Source organism: Cardiocondyla obscurior, linkage group LG16 (assembly GCF_019399895.1).
Source record: "Cardiocondyla obscurior isolate alpha-2009 linkage group LG16, Cobs3.1, whole genome shotgun sequence".
NCBI lineage: Eukaryota > Metazoa > Arthropoda > Insecta > Hymenoptera > Formicidae > Cardiocondyla > Cardiocondyla obscurior.
The window spans coordinates 955,565-971,337 of NC_091879.1; the positions used below are offsets into that span (position 1 = coordinate 955,565).

The 15,773-nt window shown below is 40.6% G+C and overlaps 4 protein-coding genes across 7 annotated transcripts; 1 reads left to right on the forward strand and 3 right to left on the reverse strand.

Moving 5' to 3' along the window:
• Nucleotides 1-4,893: 4,893 nt before the first annotated feature.
• LOC139108980 (protein YIPF1) lies at nucleotides 4,894-6,726 on the reverse strand. The gene is made up of 4 exons (XM_070667713.1): nucleotides 6,287-6,726; nucleotides 5,816-6,186; nucleotides 5,564-5,744; nucleotides 4,894-5,476 (listed from the first exon to the last, which is right to left on the reverse strand). Exons 1-4 carry the CDS (start codon nucleotides 6,489-6,491, stop codon nucleotides 5,274-5,276), a joined length of 960 nt encoding a protein of 319 aa, XP_070523814.1. The 5' UTR covers nucleotides 6,492-6,726; the 3' UTR covers nucleotides 4,894-5,273.
• Nucleotides 6,727-6,843: 117 nt separating this feature from the next.
• Nucleotides 6,844-11,154, forward strand: Cul2 (cullin 2). 4 transcript variants are annotated; one of them, XM_070667708.1, is made up of 8 exons: nucleotides 6,844-7,138; nucleotides 7,942-8,159; nucleotides 8,282-8,783; nucleotides 8,895-9,074; nucleotides 9,149-9,367; nucleotides 9,451-9,621; nucleotides 9,700-10,635; nucleotides 10,715-11,154. In XM_070667708.1, the coding sequence occupies exons 2-8, from the start codon at nucleotides 8,041-8,043 to the stop codon at nucleotides 10,844-10,846; spliced, it is 2,259 nt and encodes a 752-aa protein (XP_070523809.1). In that variant the 5' UTR covers nucleotides 6,844-7,138; nucleotides 7,942-8,040; the 3' UTR covers nucleotides 10,847-11,154. The 4 variants fall into 4 exon arrangements, with proteins under 4 accessions (XP_070523809.1, XP_070523810.1, XP_070523812.1 ...); XM_070667709.1 differs by lacking the exon at nucleotides 6,844-7,138 and adding an exon at nucleotides 7,350-7,669; XM_070667711.1 differs by lacking the exon at nucleotides 6,844-7,138 and adding an exon at nucleotides 7,678-7,877.
• Nucleotides 11,155-11,164: 10 nt separating this feature from the next.
• On the reverse strand, nucleotides 11,165-13,402 carry LOC139108981 (uncharacterized). The gene is made up of 3 exons (XM_070667714.1): nucleotides 12,668-13,402; nucleotides 12,083-12,285; nucleotides 11,165-11,983 (listed from the first exon to the last, which is right to left on the reverse strand). Exons 1-3 carry the CDS (start codon nucleotides 12,885-12,887, stop codon nucleotides 11,657-11,659), a joined length of 750 nt encoding a protein of 249 aa, XP_070523815.1. The 5' UTR covers nucleotides 12,888-13,402; the 3' UTR covers nucleotides 11,165-11,656.
• A 105-nt stretch (nucleotides 13,403-13,507) lies between these two features.
• Nucleotides 13,508-15,106, reverse strand: Prbp (Prenyl-binding protein). Its single transcript, XM_070667716.1, has 4 exons — nucleotides 14,778-15,106; nucleotides 14,434-14,496; nucleotides 14,100-14,357; nucleotides 13,508-14,006 (listed from the first exon to the last, which is right to left on the reverse strand). Exons 1-4 carry the CDS (start codon nucleotides 15,008-15,010, stop codon nucleotides 13,925-13,927), a joined length of 636 nt encoding a protein of 211 aa, XP_070523817.1. The 5' UTR covers nucleotides 15,011-15,106; the 3' UTR covers nucleotides 13,508-13,924.
• Nucleotides 15,107-15,773: the final 667 nt, after the last annotated feature.

Consider the following 15,773-nt stretch of genomic DNA (forward strand, 5'->3'; position numbering starts at 1 on the left):
GTAGCTGATTGTATTTAATCAGTTCGATTGAAAGCGTCAACATCCGGCGCACAGTATCGAAAAGAGAAACTCCGCATAAAGATAAAAAAAAAAAAAAAAACTCCGTCTCCCGACCGATGCGACGTAATATTTGGCAAAATAATACACCGAACGTATATCTAAGCTACCAAAAAAAAAAAAAAATTCTAATCTCGTCGCGATGCGGCTTGTGATCGCCGAGAAACAGCAATCAGAGACGCGTAGTCGTGAAGGATGAAAATGATGAAAAAAATGTAAAAAAAATTTTTTTAAAAGGCAAAGATCTAGCAGCTGGTTACGTGAATCAGAGGCGTTTCACGGCGATCACGAGCTTCCTCGTTCTTCCGATAATAGGGGTTTTAACAATCGGTGACGACTTACTTAACGATTAATAGAGAGCGTTTCTGAATTTTTTAAGTCGCGCATCGACACTAAGGTGCATATATCCTGTGGGCGCGAGAGGTCTATTTGATATTTATATTTTAATACACACACACGAGCCGATTATATTTAGTGTATTGTAATTATCGAATATATTGATCGCCGCCCCGGTCGTTTGCCAGCTCGCCGCGCGGACCCCGGAAGAGCCGATGACCCTTGCAGTTAAGGTGAATCGGGTCGTACGCGGAATGAAAAAACGAGGCGCGAGCGACCGGTCGGCGCGAGCCACGATTTTTCTGTATATTACTGTAGTATAATAATCAAACACTAAAGACTAATGCTTAAGGTGATCGATGAGGCTCCGTTGTAGCTCGGAGTAAATGTATTCGAATTACTATGCAACGTAAACGGTACGTGAGAAAGAAAAGATGAGAGAGAATGTGTGTGTGATGAAGAGAATGAGTGCGGAAAAGGTGGAAAGAAAAAAAAAAAAAAAAATTAATAATAAAGAAACATTTGACTAATTAACGACGATCGGGCACACACGCAGCCGAGCAGACGTCATTGTGTCTTAGTTCGTAAATAAATGCGGATTGCCTACGGGCGATTTGTGAACTGAGTTGTGTAGCAGTTAAGCGCACTTTTTCTCTTTTTTTTTAAATGTCGTTTTTTTTCTTTCTTAAATTATGTTTAGTGTCTGTACGGGAAGCTCCCGTCAGTGACGTCCGAGATACGCCAGCAAAAAGTATCTCGTAATCGCCGAGGCATTGTTACTTTCCGTTCTGCTCTATTATGTTTCGCGGGGCGTCTCTGTAACTCTTAATTCGCTGATAATGAGTTAAAGCGTCTTCTTTTTCTTTGTGCGTTTTAGAAGTCGAACGAGCAAAGTATTTAGTATCTTAACAAATTATTTTTCCAGCATCTCTGTTTTTCAACACGAGGCTTTTTCATGCGACACAAATGCGCTCCCTTTCCACGGAGAAGCGTCATTTTCTCACGGGCAATTTTCTTAACGTCAATTTTGCTCATTTTTAAGGAAGGAAAATCGAGAGTTCGAGCTCCACGCGAAATCTTTTGATTTTCTGTTCCAATGTCAATTATCTTGATATTCGCGAGTTTCAAGAACTGAAAAAGTAGCAATTATTAAATACGCCTAAGTCAGTTTGTCACGCCTGAGAAATCACTTTTCGTCGCCGAACGTTATCGGATAGCGCAGTGGTCCCGGGATTAAAAGCTTTCCGAAGAGAGGGGGACAAGAGAAGAAAGGAAAAAAAAAAAAAATGTTTAACTCTTACGTACCTGTTCTAAGTAGTAAAGTCTAAATCCGCAAATCAAAGAATCGTTTTACCGAAAGAAAGTGATCAAAATGAGAGACGTCGATCAAAAGAAGCCTCGCGTTTGTAATACGTAACGTGGACGAGATCCTGCCTAGGCGCGAAACTCCGAATCGTCCCTTTTTATACGACACAGCATCCAAGTCCACGTAGGGCAGATAAGCGATTAGCGGACGTTAGAATTGATACTCGATGTGTCTCGGTGTTCGCTTAGTTTCCGTACCTATTCTGTGCTGTCGCTGAATATCAATTTGTCCCGATGCTCTAGATCGACCAAAGTGAATTCTGTGGCTTCGGCATCCTCGATCCCTCATTCGTATTCATATCGAGAGCCTGAAGGAATGCTTGATAATTAGATTTGTGCTGGTTTCAAGGCGGCACAATTTTTCTACGATAATACCTTTCTCGTGTCCTATTTTCAGATGTATAGAACGCACCGATTGTGAATTCGATAAAGTCCGTAGGGCATTTTAAAGCTCGTGCGACGAACTGCCGCGCGCGGGAGCCGATCTGTAGAATGTTAAATGTTAAGCTTGTAAGATACACTTATCGCCGTAAGCTCCATAGTTTTCCATCGTTAGAACTGTAAGGATTTCTACTCTACATTCGCATTAGCGAGCGCAGATATCGACTTTACGAGACGGTAGATCTTCGAGAAATATGAAATCCATGTAACGGCGTATATCCACTTCTCTTCTTATATCAGCCAGGTCCTGTATTAGATCGTACGGTGATTGTCGCCTGTAACGCCTCCCAGATCAAAAATTTATTCAACATATTCGAGTATAACTTTGACAATTATCCCTACTCGCGATTGCGTTAATTAAGATTGAACTTTTGAAACCTCAGCGAGGGACAAACAACCTTTTTGCTTCATACATTTTCTCTATTACATTTTTTTTTTTTTTTTTTTTTTTTTTACTGTACTTTTTATAGAGTCGTACGTGGCTAAAACCAGCGTAAATGAAGTGTTACAATGCGTAGCCGGTAGCGGAGCCAAGAACAATAGTAGAGAAAATTTCCAGCACCTTTTGTAATAATCTATAAATGTCTTTCCGAGCCTCAGCCTTCCGCGTGGCAAATTTGCACGCGGTACAAATGAAAGTTTTCGCGAAAAATCGTTTCCGCCAAACGTTTTTCCACGATTTACACTTAATTTCGTCGAACAATCTAATAGGTAAACGTGTTTGCTGTATTACGCCAACTCTCGTTCTACGTTAGAAATATAATTCAAGACTTTTGAGATCCTCACGCTCCTTTCGTTGTCAGAAAAATTCGCCTCCAGTTCAATACGCTGTTGTGTAAATCGGAGTACATAATTATTAACTAAGCATGCGACTGAATAATCAATTTGAAATTACTGTATAAAATAGAAGGAGGAGTTCGGGTAGTGTGTACGCATATATGCTCGTAAATAGATAGATTTGCTGGAAGGACTTGCTCGCTTTACGCGACGTCGCTTCGCTGTACACCTACGGATTGTCCCGCGGCGCACAGCGGAGCGACATTGTATAAAATAAGCACATCGTTTGCAGGCACTGTTATACATATACGTACATTGTAATTGATTAAAAACCAGGGTACGTCTTGTCGTGTGCATACGCGGCACGTTAACGCGACGGCCGTATGCACACGGACGGTAACTGTCGTCAGAGCGAACTAAACCGTGTATTATAATTAGTCCCCGGCGTGATATTACATTGTAAATAAACGGCGTTCTTTCGCCGATGCATTTCTGAGTACGCGCTACTGTAAATGTATATTATTGGGGATCACAAAAACGGGCGAAGCCAGCTGACGTCGACAGGCACCTTGGCGGCACGGATGAAACAAACGGAACGGCAAATACGGTATCAAGACCGTTGTAGATTTTCTTGATTATTATCGTTCCTGTCTATTCGCGATCTGTGACTGCAATATCTCGTAAATACGTCGGACCAACGTCGTTGTGAGCACTAGTTGTAAATTGTAACGTCGTTATATTATACTCTTCATCGTCGAGCACCATGTGTGATTATTACTTTGATAAAAAAAAAAAAAAAAAAAAAAAAGAAAAGCCATCGATAATCAAACGTTTAGCTTTCTCTTATCGAATTGTGAAATTTGACTCTTTGTTCGTGTGAGAATTATCGTTCACATTTGTGTAAGGTAAATGTCTTTTGCTAGATCACGTAATGTTAGCTGTGATACACATGCGTGTATATTAGCGAAAGCAGATTTAGCTGTCCAAGATTTCGTTTCATCTTGGCACGAATAATAATAACAACTGTGGTTTCTTAAATGGTGTTTGAGATTTTTAACTTGCCCGTTGTTACGGCATGAATCACTTTACGAAGAAACTCTAATTTTATTACAACTGCGACGCTTTGCGCAGTTGAAAACAGCGCGACGGGTGCTCGACTCCGTGTATAATTCTAGGCTTTTACTCGTAAATTTTTCTTGTATTTTATACGCATGTACGACGCTCACATCGACAAGGCTTGCAGGCGAATTTTACCGACATGATTCCCCATTTTAGCGTGGCGATTTGTTCCGGAAAGTATGATTTTTCTAAATTACTCGCTTCTGAGCCGCATCGGAGTGTTCCTTTCGCAGAGCGTCAATTCGTGGCGTGTTATCGTTGGCGGGGAGAATTTTTTTTCAGCTGCAGCTTCTGTCGAGGCTTATATCTTCCTTTCGGTAGCTCGAAAGGCTCAGAGTCGCCGCTTCAAGCGGCACGTGTACATTCATCAGCATACCGACGACACAAATTGTCTTGCGAACACGCGGTTTTCACCACGACGGCGGGTGAATTACTATTGTCACGATATATGTATTAAATACACCGACGATAATAACATTAACGATAACAACTACAAAATAAATGTTGCCTTTTGTCACATTGGTAAACGAGCAAGATAACTAATAAATTATGTGCGATTAATAATGTAATAATCTATTGTATTATAAGTACTAATACCGCGCGCGATCAAGCATTATGTACAACGTCGTGGAGATCATTTCGTATGATTGTAAATGATATGTGTGTTGCGTTGATGTAACGCGCCCCTATATTGTAGTAGGGCTGTGAAATAAATCAACCAAACACTTCGCCGGTCTTGCCACTGTCCTGAAAGCACACGCTTAACTAGAACGGAATCATTGGATTATTTCACGAATATGCGTAGCTAAGGATACTTTTTATTTTTACCTTCTTATATTACAATGTACACTCATGGTATAAATATTATTTCTACACGATTAGCGCCATGTGCGGTACATATTTTGATTCATATATATAGGTGTCCCATAGTAAATGGACATTTTTTTTTTTTAGAAGTAGGTAGAACTTGTCGCGAAAGGTGTAAAACGACATCGATTTTTCTTCTTGTTTCGATAAAACCTATCTATTCCCGGAAGTGTCAATTTTCTATGGGACACTCTCTATAATATATGAGAGAGACGGTATTTTAAATCGAATTTGATATACACATACCAGTAGACAAATTTTCTCGATAGTTTCGGAATGAATTGCTATTATCAGGTCTGCAGTTGATTGTTTCAAGATGTCGTCGGTTCTACGACAGAACTGTTATTCTGTACTGCTTTGTGAAACACGGGGGCTTGCACGGAAGGTGTTATCAATTCAGTCACAGCTGACACAGTGCTCTTATGTGCCACGTGAGAAAAATACAGCATAAAACCAGCTGCCAACAGCAGATGCATACCCAGAATTATGGCAACGTATATAATTCTATGCCTTCCTATAAAATTATTAATTATTTTTTATTTAAACATTGATTTTATTTTATCTAAAATTATTCTGTGTTTTATAGAACGTATGTTTCTACCTGCAATTACTGGTAACAGTGATCGTAGTAAAACTCCTCCGGATAAAAAGGTTCCTATTATAATTAAACTCCACTGCAGCCAGCCAATTTGAATCCACAGTAACAATGTGACTGGAATATAAATGCTCAAGGAATATCCATACAAACACAGAAGCTCCAAGAGTCCTGGGATAGCATATGACTGAAAAGCAAAGATTTGTTTAATAATTACTAATACTAAATGCAAAAAATAAATTTTGTATGGCAGTGAACCTCAATTAATTCCTCTTCAGTGTTTCTTGAGCTATTGGTCCATTTTAATGCTCCCCATAGGGCTAGTGGTAGAAACCAACTGTACAAAAATATAAAAGTAGCCACATAGGAGATGATATGGAAGTCATATCTCCAGTGATTAACAGTCAGGAAGTTCGCCATGTTCTTGCTGATCGCGATAAAGAACACGAGAGTAACGCATATCCAAAAGGGCCCGTACAAGTCCGGATTTGGCCTAATGTGCGTTATGAGATAATTCTCGTTGCCGTACGGTATAATGGACCTCTTGATCCTTTCAACGACGTCATTAGTGTTGACGTTGAAGAATTTTTGGTAGTACTCGATTGTCCAGAAGCTGCGTTGGACGGTATCTACAAAAGCGACACGCTCTCATTTAAATTACTATAAACGTTTAATTATCGAAGTGAGAAACGGCACCGAATAGGTTTTTAAAGCGTTATGATTGAATACCTTCAGCTTTACCGGGCATTCCTTGTAAATCTTCCATCATGCCGACTCCCGTGGTGTCGTTTCGAAGGTTAGTGTTAGTGAAGGACTGATGAGTGGAAGGCCCGGTACCCAGCTGTCCCTCGGGATTACCGGCATGACTTAGCGATGGGAAGTCGTGGAAGGATATAAACTGCGCGTCCGCATCTTTCATCTGGCTGCCGTCCATGATTCAGTATCACTTTACTCCGGTTTGACGATTACCATGCACACATCGCAAAAGACATATATGTAACCTTATGTCAGTTGACTCCTATCACTACCTCGGTAACTTTAATTTACTGTAGACTATAGACTATACTATAGAATACATACTATAATCATGAAGTAAAAGCAAGAAATAGAAAGGAAACTCAACTCCGTATGACTTTGTAAACCAAAAATGGTCGACGAAAATGGCACCTAAAGGTAATTGGTTGTTCTGTGACGCAATCTCTATTCCGTTCTATGTGATTTTACCTTTAGTCGCCAGGCGTGCTAGACCGAGCAAGACGTTCGCGCATACGCGTTTACGCGAGGGAAAGCATGGCCGCGCAGGCCGCGCGATATGTTATTGAGGATTGAACGCGCTCGCGAGTACGGGTGGGAGCGCGAGCGAGCAGCGCGAGTCACGCGAGTGCCGCGAGTGCGAGTGGAGTTGCGACGGCTGCGACGCGGGAGGCGGAGGGTGCATCCTGCGCGCCACGAACGTCGGTGACACGAGGAGGCGACGGCAAGGAAATCGGGAGCGGAGGCAACAGCGGCCACAGGAAATGCACTCGGTGTGCGCTCGTCGCGAGTGTCAGCCGCGTCCCCGCCCCGAAAACAAACTACCCGGTACGTTTCCCGTCGTCGACGAGCGTCGGTTCTCCCGCGACGCGAAATCAGGCCAGAGGCCGCGACACGCGGTTCAGTTCAGCTGGCTTCGCCGAGCCAGTCAGCTGTACGGGGCGCTTACCTCTCTCCTCTTACTCCACTTCCCCTCCGTCTTCAATGGCGGGTACGAGCGACACGCGTTGACGTAGTCTCGCGCGCTTGCGACACCTCTTCCCGTGAATGGCTGTGAATCCCGCGGGTGTCCTCGTGCAGGAGGAGAAACCGAATCGATACCTCGGCAACGCGTGCATGGTCGCACTTGCACGTCTTAGTCCTGCCGCCTTCAGCAACGGCGTGGCTACCACGCGCCATTAGATTCGAGACACTTTGATTCCCCAAACGTCGAATGTACGATTTACCGAGAGCTCGTTTGAGACTCGATAGATCTTTCGCGGCCGGCAGTCATCGCCTTGTTTACGCCGCGCGTGCCACTCGAGCGGCGGTACGAGGGGAGATCTAGAACGTCCGCGAGACGCGCGCGTGTGCGCACGTGTACGTGTGGTGTATTTTACTTTTACGTTATTTTTAAACTGACCAAGTACAAAACACACGAACAAAGCCGTGTAGTAAATTCAGTCCGTCTCGGCGAAGGATTATTTCTCGGGATGTGCCCTCGGTAGCATTGCTTCCATCCCAACGTCAGATAATTCGGTCGCTTCCTGCACAACTTAGGCTTTTAACTCCACTCCAACGTATGCCTGTAAATAATGCTACACATCTCGTATGTAAATGAGTTATATGGGTGTGACTTTGCTGTTTTGCAGGTTTATAATATACAGTGAGCACACTTGCCAGTGGAATTATACCTGCCTGCAGTCATTGTGATCAAGTTACCAATAATAGTTTGTGAATTTGAGGGAAGGATGTCACTAAAACCCAAAAGGGTTGATTTTAACCAAACATGGCATGTCCTGCAAGAAACTATCAAGGGTGTGATAACTTTAGCAAATATCCCACGTGCTATATGGAACGACAGATTTAGGTAAGAAACTCGACAGTTTTTTATTTTTTTTTTTATTTATTTATTTTTTTTTATTTTTTTATATTTTTTTTTTAAATCTTGCCAATAAAAAATATGTACATGAGTATTTATTACAATTTCAGTGATGTTTACTCTTTGTGCGTTGCGTATCCTGAACCATTAGCAGACCGTTTGTATGATGAGACCAAGAGGTTTTTGGTTAATCATGTAGACCACTTGCTAGTGCAAGTCAATTCATATAATGACAAGTGGGAACTGCTGCCGGCGTATTATCGCGCCTGGACAGAGTACTCGCAGGGTATTTACTACTTGCATAGCTTGTACTTATACCTCAATCAACAACACATCAAAAAGCAGAAGCTCTCTGAGGCGGAACTCATTTATGGCACAAGCCTACACAATAGGGAAGAAGAATGTCAAGAGCAAATGGAAATTGGCGAGTTAGGTCTCGATATTTGGAAGAAAAAGATGATAATACCACTCAAAGAAAAACTTGTCTCTCTTTTGCTTACCTGTATCGATGCTGACAGAGACTCAAAACTGCTAGCACCGACAGATGTTATTTGTGGCGTCATAGAAAGTTTTGTGCGGGTAGAAGAGCACAAAATGAAAGGAAAATTAAATGTAATAATTTATATTACACATTTTTATTTTTATTTATTTTATTTTTTTTAATAAAAAAATGCATGTTTTTTGGAGAAACTTGTTTACTGAATTAAGTACTTACTTTACCAGTTGTATCAAGAAATTTTCGAGGAGCCCTTTTTAGAGGCTAGTGGAGAGTTTTACACGGCAGAAGCGTCATCGTTGTTACAACAGTCGGACGTTACACGTTATATAGAAAAAGTTACATGGCGACTTGCTCAAGAAGAGGCACGCGCTTATAAATTTCTTCACAAAAGTTCTGTAGCAAAAGTGCGTTTTTGTTTTATACATGTTTTAAAAATTAATTTAAAAAATTTATAGATAACAGTAAAGTCTTGTTGCAGGTCAGAGCGTGTTGTGAGGATAAAATGGTAGCTGCACATGTGGATTTACTTCATTCGGAGGCAGCAATAATGATAAAGAATGAGAGCCGGCGAGATTTAGCTCTTCTTTATCCATTGTTACGTTCTTTACCAGGAGGCTTAGATCCACTTGTGCAACATCTCACTCGTCACATCACAGTGCAAGGATTACAGGCAATCGGGCCTTTGCAAGGAGAAAACGTGAATATAATAATATATTTAAAATATTAATAGATATACAGATTTGTTCAATTTTACAAAAAAGTAAAAATTTTTAATTTCAGGTATATATGCAGTTTGTAGAGAATATGTTAAATGTACATTCTAAGTATTCTGAAATGATTAAAGAAGTGTTCAATTCAGATCAAAGTTTTGTTGGTGCTCTTGACAAAGCTTGCTCCGCCATTGTAAATTACAGGCCTGCTCCAAAGCAACCTGTTCGAGCGCCAGAATTGGTAAGTTTTTTGAAAGTAATATTTTAAAACTACAAATACGATTTCTATTGACACGTCTACAATGTGTGTTTCACTTAGTTGGCGAAATATTGCGACACTTTACTGAAAAAATCGCCCAGAGCTGCTTCCGAAAGCGAAATCGAAGATAAGCTAAAACGATCCATAACCGTGTTCAAGTACGTAGACGACAAGGATGTGTTTCAAAAATTCTATTCACGTATGCTGGCGAAGCGATTGATACATCAGCAATCGCAGTCAATGGATGCCGAGGAGATGATGATCGATGATTTGAAACGCGCGTGCGGTTACGAATTTACGAATAAGCTCCATCGCATGTTTACGGACATGTCCGTCTCAGCAGATCTAAATGCAAAGTTCACGGCGACTTTACGAGAGGGTGACGGAGAAAATCAATTAGGTACCGGTTTTGCTGTTAAAGTGTTACAAGCCGGTGCGTGGCCGCTCGGTCTACCACCGTCGCCCGGCCCTTTTCACGTCCCACAGCAGTTGGAGAAATCCATCCAAGCTTTTGAGGCGTTTTATCACATGCAATTTAGCGGTAGAAAGCTTACATGGCTTCACCATCTAAGTCAGGGCGAACTCAAGTTCAATTATTTGAAAAAACCATACTTGGTTACCGTACAAACGTATCAAATGGCATTACTATTGCTCTTCGAGCATTGCGATGTAATATTGTGCAAGGAAGCGGCAGCTTCGTTACGTCTATCGCATGATCAGTTGGTGAAGCATGCCGCCAGCCTTGTGGATTGCAAGATCCTCAACAAGTCCAACGATGGCGAATTGGAAGAGGATACCATTCTCACGCTCAATTTTAATTACTCTAATAAGAGAACAAAGTTTCGTGTGACGGGAGTACTGCAACGAGATACACCACAGGATGCCGAAGCCACACATCGCAGCGTAGACGAAGACAGAAAAATGTTCTTACAAGCAGCTATAGTTCGTATTATGAAGAGCCGCAAGTTATTGAGACATAATCAACTCATACAGGAGGTGAGTTAGCAGTTTCGATAGTTAAATACAAGCAACACGTTAATTGCAATGTGTGTTTAATGCAATTCTATTATTCCAGGTGCTGAGTCAATCAAAAGTTACTTTCGCACCTTCTATCGGAATGATTAAGAAGTGCATTGAAACTCTGATAGATAAACAATATATCGAACGTACGGCGAATAGCGCGGACGAGTACTCATACATTGCGTAACCTTTTAACATCTGTCACTAATTTATTTTACTCGTTATGCGTCTCAAACAGCATTTGAGCTCGAATCGGTGAAATTAATTAACTTTAATGATTATTGAAATTTTTAATAATATTTAATCTTTAAAGAAAAACAGTATCAGTAAAAGAAAAAAAAAAAAAAACTGAGCTCTCAATGACATTTGAATGATCATGAAAAAACGTCTTAGATTCGCTTATTCGCTCCTAGGATCAATCAATTTATAAATACTTTAATTGATTTATTGACTTGTAACATATGCACACTGAATAAAGTTGACGTTACTATTTTACGTGGGAGTGATACGTTTCGCAAAGAGTAAATTTATACATGATACAAATTTATTCTTTTCCTTTAATAGAATCTACTTTTCTAAGAAAAAAAGAACAGTCGATTATATGTACATACATTTTATCTCTTACAAAAGTTGTATATGATCGTTTTTAATCTGAGAATATAATCGTGGTATAATTTCTTGTCGACAAACAACGGATCGTAAAAATAAGGCCCCGTGTGGTCATTTTTAAATAATGTATGCACTTTCGTGCAATCATTAATATTAAATTCTAATTTTGTCATAAAAATTTTATTCGTTGTTCGATAAGCACCAGCCTTCGGACTCTCGTATTTTACGCACAGCACAGGGTGTTTGACATAAGGTGTCAGCATCACTCCTGTGTGAACACCCTGTATATTCTCTAGTTAAAATTATATTGCAAATTATCTTATTATATTTAAATTAAACTGCATATTTAAATTAACTGCATATATACTTTTTGTTTTTTTTAATGTTATTAGGAACGTGGAGATTTTAATTGTAGCAATTCGGGATCAAGCAATGGATTATTGTCAGCCTCCCCTTCCGTTGGTTTATTTATATTGTTCACGATAAGAGACGATGCGCTATCAGTGTTGTTGTAAGGAGAAAAACCTGCCCACTCCATACCGAGATATATAGGACTGCAAGGTGATTCCAATAATAAATGATCCGATTGTTGCGATTGATGCTGCTGCAACTCTTGACAATCTGATGTTGATAAGTGTGACGATGTCATATGGGTCGCGATTTTACATTGCTTCTCCTGCTTACGCCACTTTGCTCTCCGATTTTGGAACCACACCTGTTCGCGAGGAAACTTATAGTGACATGAATTTTAGTACAGCAAGTATGTATATAATAATAATATATGTATACCGTTAGAGAAACATATGAACATTACTTGTACTCTAGCTTCTGTCAATTGGATACGAACTGCGAGTTCTTCCCGAAAGAATACATCGGGATAGTGAGTCTTCTGGAAAGCACGCTCCAACTCTTCCAGCTGGAAATTGGAAAACGTGGTGCGGTACCTACGCTGCTTTCTTTTGCCGATGACGCAGGATGGTCTCTCCTCGTTTTCCGGACTAGTCGAGAAATCGTACGCTACAAGAAGACAGAATTTATTCGCCGTTCCGATAAGATTGCCTCAGGATCAGAAGATAAGAACGTCGAAGTGCTCGAAGTATCGGTGGCGTCTATCAGTGTCTCAACGGGGTACGAAAATCCGCTACGAAGCACGCTCGCTCGCTCGCCGGATTTAACGCTGCGGTGTTCCGCGAACATGTTAGTGCGGCAAACGCTTCATAACTGTTAAACTGATTACTGCTAACTCTATTTAAGAAAAAGGGTTGACTGCGGATCCACTTAATGCACTTAGCAATAACTTAATTGAGCGACACTCTACCCCAACTTGGGACACCGACAGCCGAGACGAAGGCAGTTAATTAAATCAGGTCCGGGTTGGCACGCGGCGTCGTGCACTTACTGAATTTCGTTGGGAAGCAGACGGACGTGGATTGCGCACCAGCGATCAGGCCGGTCAGTCCGCTCGACTGCAGATCGTCGCCCTGGTTGACATCGTCGGGGATATTAGTCGATGATGCTACGATCGCACCGGTTGATACTAGTGGATCGCGCGGTGTCCCGACTAGAAATAGCTGCCTGCCGCTTTCGTTTCCGCCTTCATTCTCTTCGTTCAGGTCCATCCCGCAAGAACTTCTGGTTCGTCGAGGGTAGCCGACTGATCGAGAATAATTGAATTAATCACACGTGAAGGATACGACGTCCGCTCGACAGGAAGTTTGTTCGCATTCAAGCTAACTGCGCGCCGCGACTCCTCGGTGTTTCCTTGTTCTCCGTTTTCTTCGAGGGGTTTTTTTCCTTTCCTTACACTTGTATAACGCGCATAGGCAGAGTAGGGGACAGAGTATACTCAAAGTGAACTCCCTCAAGGGGTGTGGTGAAGCCTAAAAAATGTGTTGCTTGTACACCACTAATCAATAGCGTACGACTGTTATAGTACGACCGTGCAATAAAAAAAAAAAAGTTGTAGATCTCTCGTCGATCTTTACAGCGCATCAATCTCGCAGTATTTTCTGCAATTTGCAATTGACATTTGCAATGATTAAATTATATTTTCGCGCCAGGCAATCTCTTCTCTGTCTGTTCGTTAAACTGTAACATATAATGTCTTTACATATATTGAAAACAGTATAAACATTACGTACGGTTACTCTTGCATTTCTCTCGCAAATAAATGTTTCAAAATTTATTAATAACGCAGATATTACGGGTTATAAAAGTAAAATTTAAATAACATGTAAAATAGAATTTTTAATAAACTTTATTGCTCGCGGTGTTGTGTATTACAATATGTACAAAACTTATTGCGTCTATGCTTAACGAATAACAAATAAATTACTGTGCTTTAGCAGTGCAGTCACGTCCCTTGATTCACAAGAGTGAAAAACATACTTTAGGCACATTAGGCCTCGTTTGAAAAATGCTAGTTCGATAAAATCTTATAAATTTTGTATCAATGGCTTTCTTCAATTATGTAGATCTTTACAAAATTATAACATTATCAACATTATATCTTTAACGTATGCATAAAAAGTATTCGATTTAAAGGACGAAAGCCGACTGATTGTAAAGAACTTTCACATGCGTGTGACTTAATTTTTATCGAATTTGGTTTAGTTGGTCCCGTGTACGATTGTAGGACCGTTTGGATATATTTTATTTAGACGTAGAACAGACGGACTCGACTGGTAGACACTAAGAGGTCGTCGTCGAAGAATTTCGTTTCTATTACAACATTGCCGCTATCGTAAAAAGAAAAAAAAAAAGAAAACATACAAGATTAATTGTAAATTATACAAATCGGATAAAAGTACTGAGGATGTGCTTTCACTTACTTCAATACATTCGCTGGCATCATTTGACTTTCTGGCGCCGCTTGAATCAAGCTCTGCCACGTGTTGGTGCTATTGGGAATGACAAATCCAAACTCAAAGAACCACTCTTCTAAACAGCGTCCCTTGAATAGCACCTTCTGCTCCAAGCGAAACCTTTCCATCGGTTCCGCAGAACTGAAATTGATTTCCCTCGACACTGCGCGGCACCGCAAAATCTTCTTCGGTACACGCGCCTCGTGTTCTACATCAGGTACAGATCTGCAATTAGGCACATAGATCAGAGATTCGGTCTGCTATCTTTAAGCGAAATGTTTGGCCAGTCGATCGCACTCACAAGTCTTCGTTACCCTGCCAGAGAATCTTTCCGTTGTCGGCGTCACGCAGGTTCATCCAATTACTAAGTTGCAATTAAGGAGACATTCTTTCACACAAATACAATCGAGTTGGCATTCTAAATATCCGTTCTACGCAACCGCAATTACAATCTTAACACTCAAAAGTAAAATAAACGTACAATTAAACACTGAAGAACGGAAAAGAAAAAAGGAAAGGTAAAATTAAGCCGGAAATAAAAACACGTCAAAGTTGTTCGAGCTCGACGTTTCGTTTCTAACCTACAAAGCCTTACCGAGCGATCGCGGACTGCAGTCGCTCTGAAACTCTTAAATTAAAGGATACACTTGAAACCCCTTGAGAATGTCCTCTCCGCGAGACGGCATACTTAGGCGCAGAACGAGAATTGACGTGATTATGCAAAACGGAGAAACGACGCGTGGATTATTGATCTCCCATGGCTCCGCATCACTTTGAATTGTAAACACTGACCGCACCGCTGATGCGCCTGCTCCGTCGCGAAAACCATGGTGAAACTGCACCGGCGGGATTCGAGCTCGATCACGATCGCGCGCCATTATGTTACATCTTCGCCAATTAAATCCTGCGATTTTTTTATGCCCATTCAACCTTGACTATCGGCAAATTTCAAGTAGTCGCACTAACCTTGTAATCAAAAAGCAGCGATTTTATAAGATGCAAGGATTACATGCATGATGATAAGAAAATCTGGGACTTCTCACGAGGACGAACATAATAATTAAACAAAAATCTCGAGTACGTATTTTCCATCAAGTTTTGTTATTGCAAATAATTTCATCTTCGAATTATATCTTTAATTTGATGAAGCACCTTTTGTTGCATTTACCTTACTTAATTGATTAAAGTAAACACTTTTCCAGGAATAATAGGAATTGAAGTATTGAAAATGAAAGATGATATCAACAGACTATGGAATATCGAATCTCTTTAATTGGATAATCAAAATTCAAGTAGGGTAAGCTTGAACAGAGAGACTAATAAAAAGGTAATTAACAGATGCACAATTGTGATTTAGATGGTGCAAGAATTGGCAGAAGAGACTTCAACCTTCTTGCTGCGCCAATTAGATTCATGTGTGGGTGAATGAATTAATTAATATAAAATAACGTTTTTAATATTATTCAGTAATAAAATGCAAAGAATCTGTGGTACGTTTTACAATTTAACATGATGAATATATATTTTTGAAATACACTCTATGCCTTAAAGCAGCTTTGCCGCGAGATCAAATCTGTCGCCCTAAATACGTGAAATATCTCCTTTGCAGATTCTAGCATTTATTTCTAAGATCCCTTCGGT

What these genes read in the sequence shown, in the direction of transcription:
- LOC139108980 (XM_070667713.1), bottom strand. Translation starts at nt 6,491, where the DNA reads ATGGACGGCAGCCAGATGAAAGATGCGGACGCGCAGTTTATATCCTTC. An exon ending in AATGCCCGGTAAAGCTGAAG is followed by an intron (nt 6,187 to 6,286) that starts GTATTCAATCAT and finishes TCGCTTTTGTAG; the next exon opens with ATACCGTCCAACGCAGCTTC. An exon ending in ACTGTTACCAGTAATTGCAG is followed by an intron (nt 5,477 to 5,563) that starts GTAGAAACATAC and finishes ATAATTTTATAG; the next exon opens with GAAGGCATAGAATTATATAC.
- Cul2 (XM_070667708.1), top strand. Translation starts at nt 8,041, where the DNA reads ATGTCACTAAAACCCAAAAGGGTTGATTTTAACCAAACATGGCATGTC. An exon ending in AAATGAAAGGAAAATTAAAT is followed by an intron (nt 8,784 to 8,894) that starts GTAATAATTTAT and finishes TTACTTTACCAG; the next exon opens with TTGTATCAAGAAATTTTCGA. An exon ending in GGCCTTTGCAAGGAGAAAAC is followed by an intron (nt 9,368 to 9,450) that starts GTGAATATAATA and finishes TTTTAATTTCAG; the next exon opens with GTATATATGCAGTTTGTAGA.
- LOC139108981 (XM_070667714.1), bottom strand. Translation starts at nt 12,887, where the DNA reads ATGGACCTGAACGAAGAGAATGAAGGCGGAAACGAAAGCGGCAGGCAG. An exon ending in CTGCTTCCCAACGAAATTCA is followed by an intron (nt 12,286 to 12,667) that starts GTAAGTGCACGA and finishes GTCTTCTTGTAG; the next exon opens with CGTACGATTTCTCGACTAGT. An exon ending in TGACAGAAGCTAGAGTACAA is followed by an intron (nt 11,984 to 12,082) that starts GTAATGTTCATA and finishes CCTCGCGAACAG; the next exon opens with GTGTGGTTCCAAAATCGGAG.
- Prbp (XM_070667716.1), bottom strand. Translation starts at nt 15,010, where the DNA reads ATGGCGCGCGATCGTGATCGAGCTCGAATCCCGCCGGTGCAGTTTCAC. An exon ending in TGGCAGGGTAACGAAGACTT is followed by an intron (nt 14,358 to 14,433) that starts GTGAGTGCGATC and finishes GCCTAATTGCAG; the next exon opens with ATCTGTACCTGATGTAGAAC. An exon ending in ATGCCAGCGAATGTATTGAA is followed by an intron (nt 14,007 to 14,099) that starts GTAAGTGAAAGC and finishes TTTTTACGATAG; the next exon opens with CGGCAATGTTGTAATAGAAA.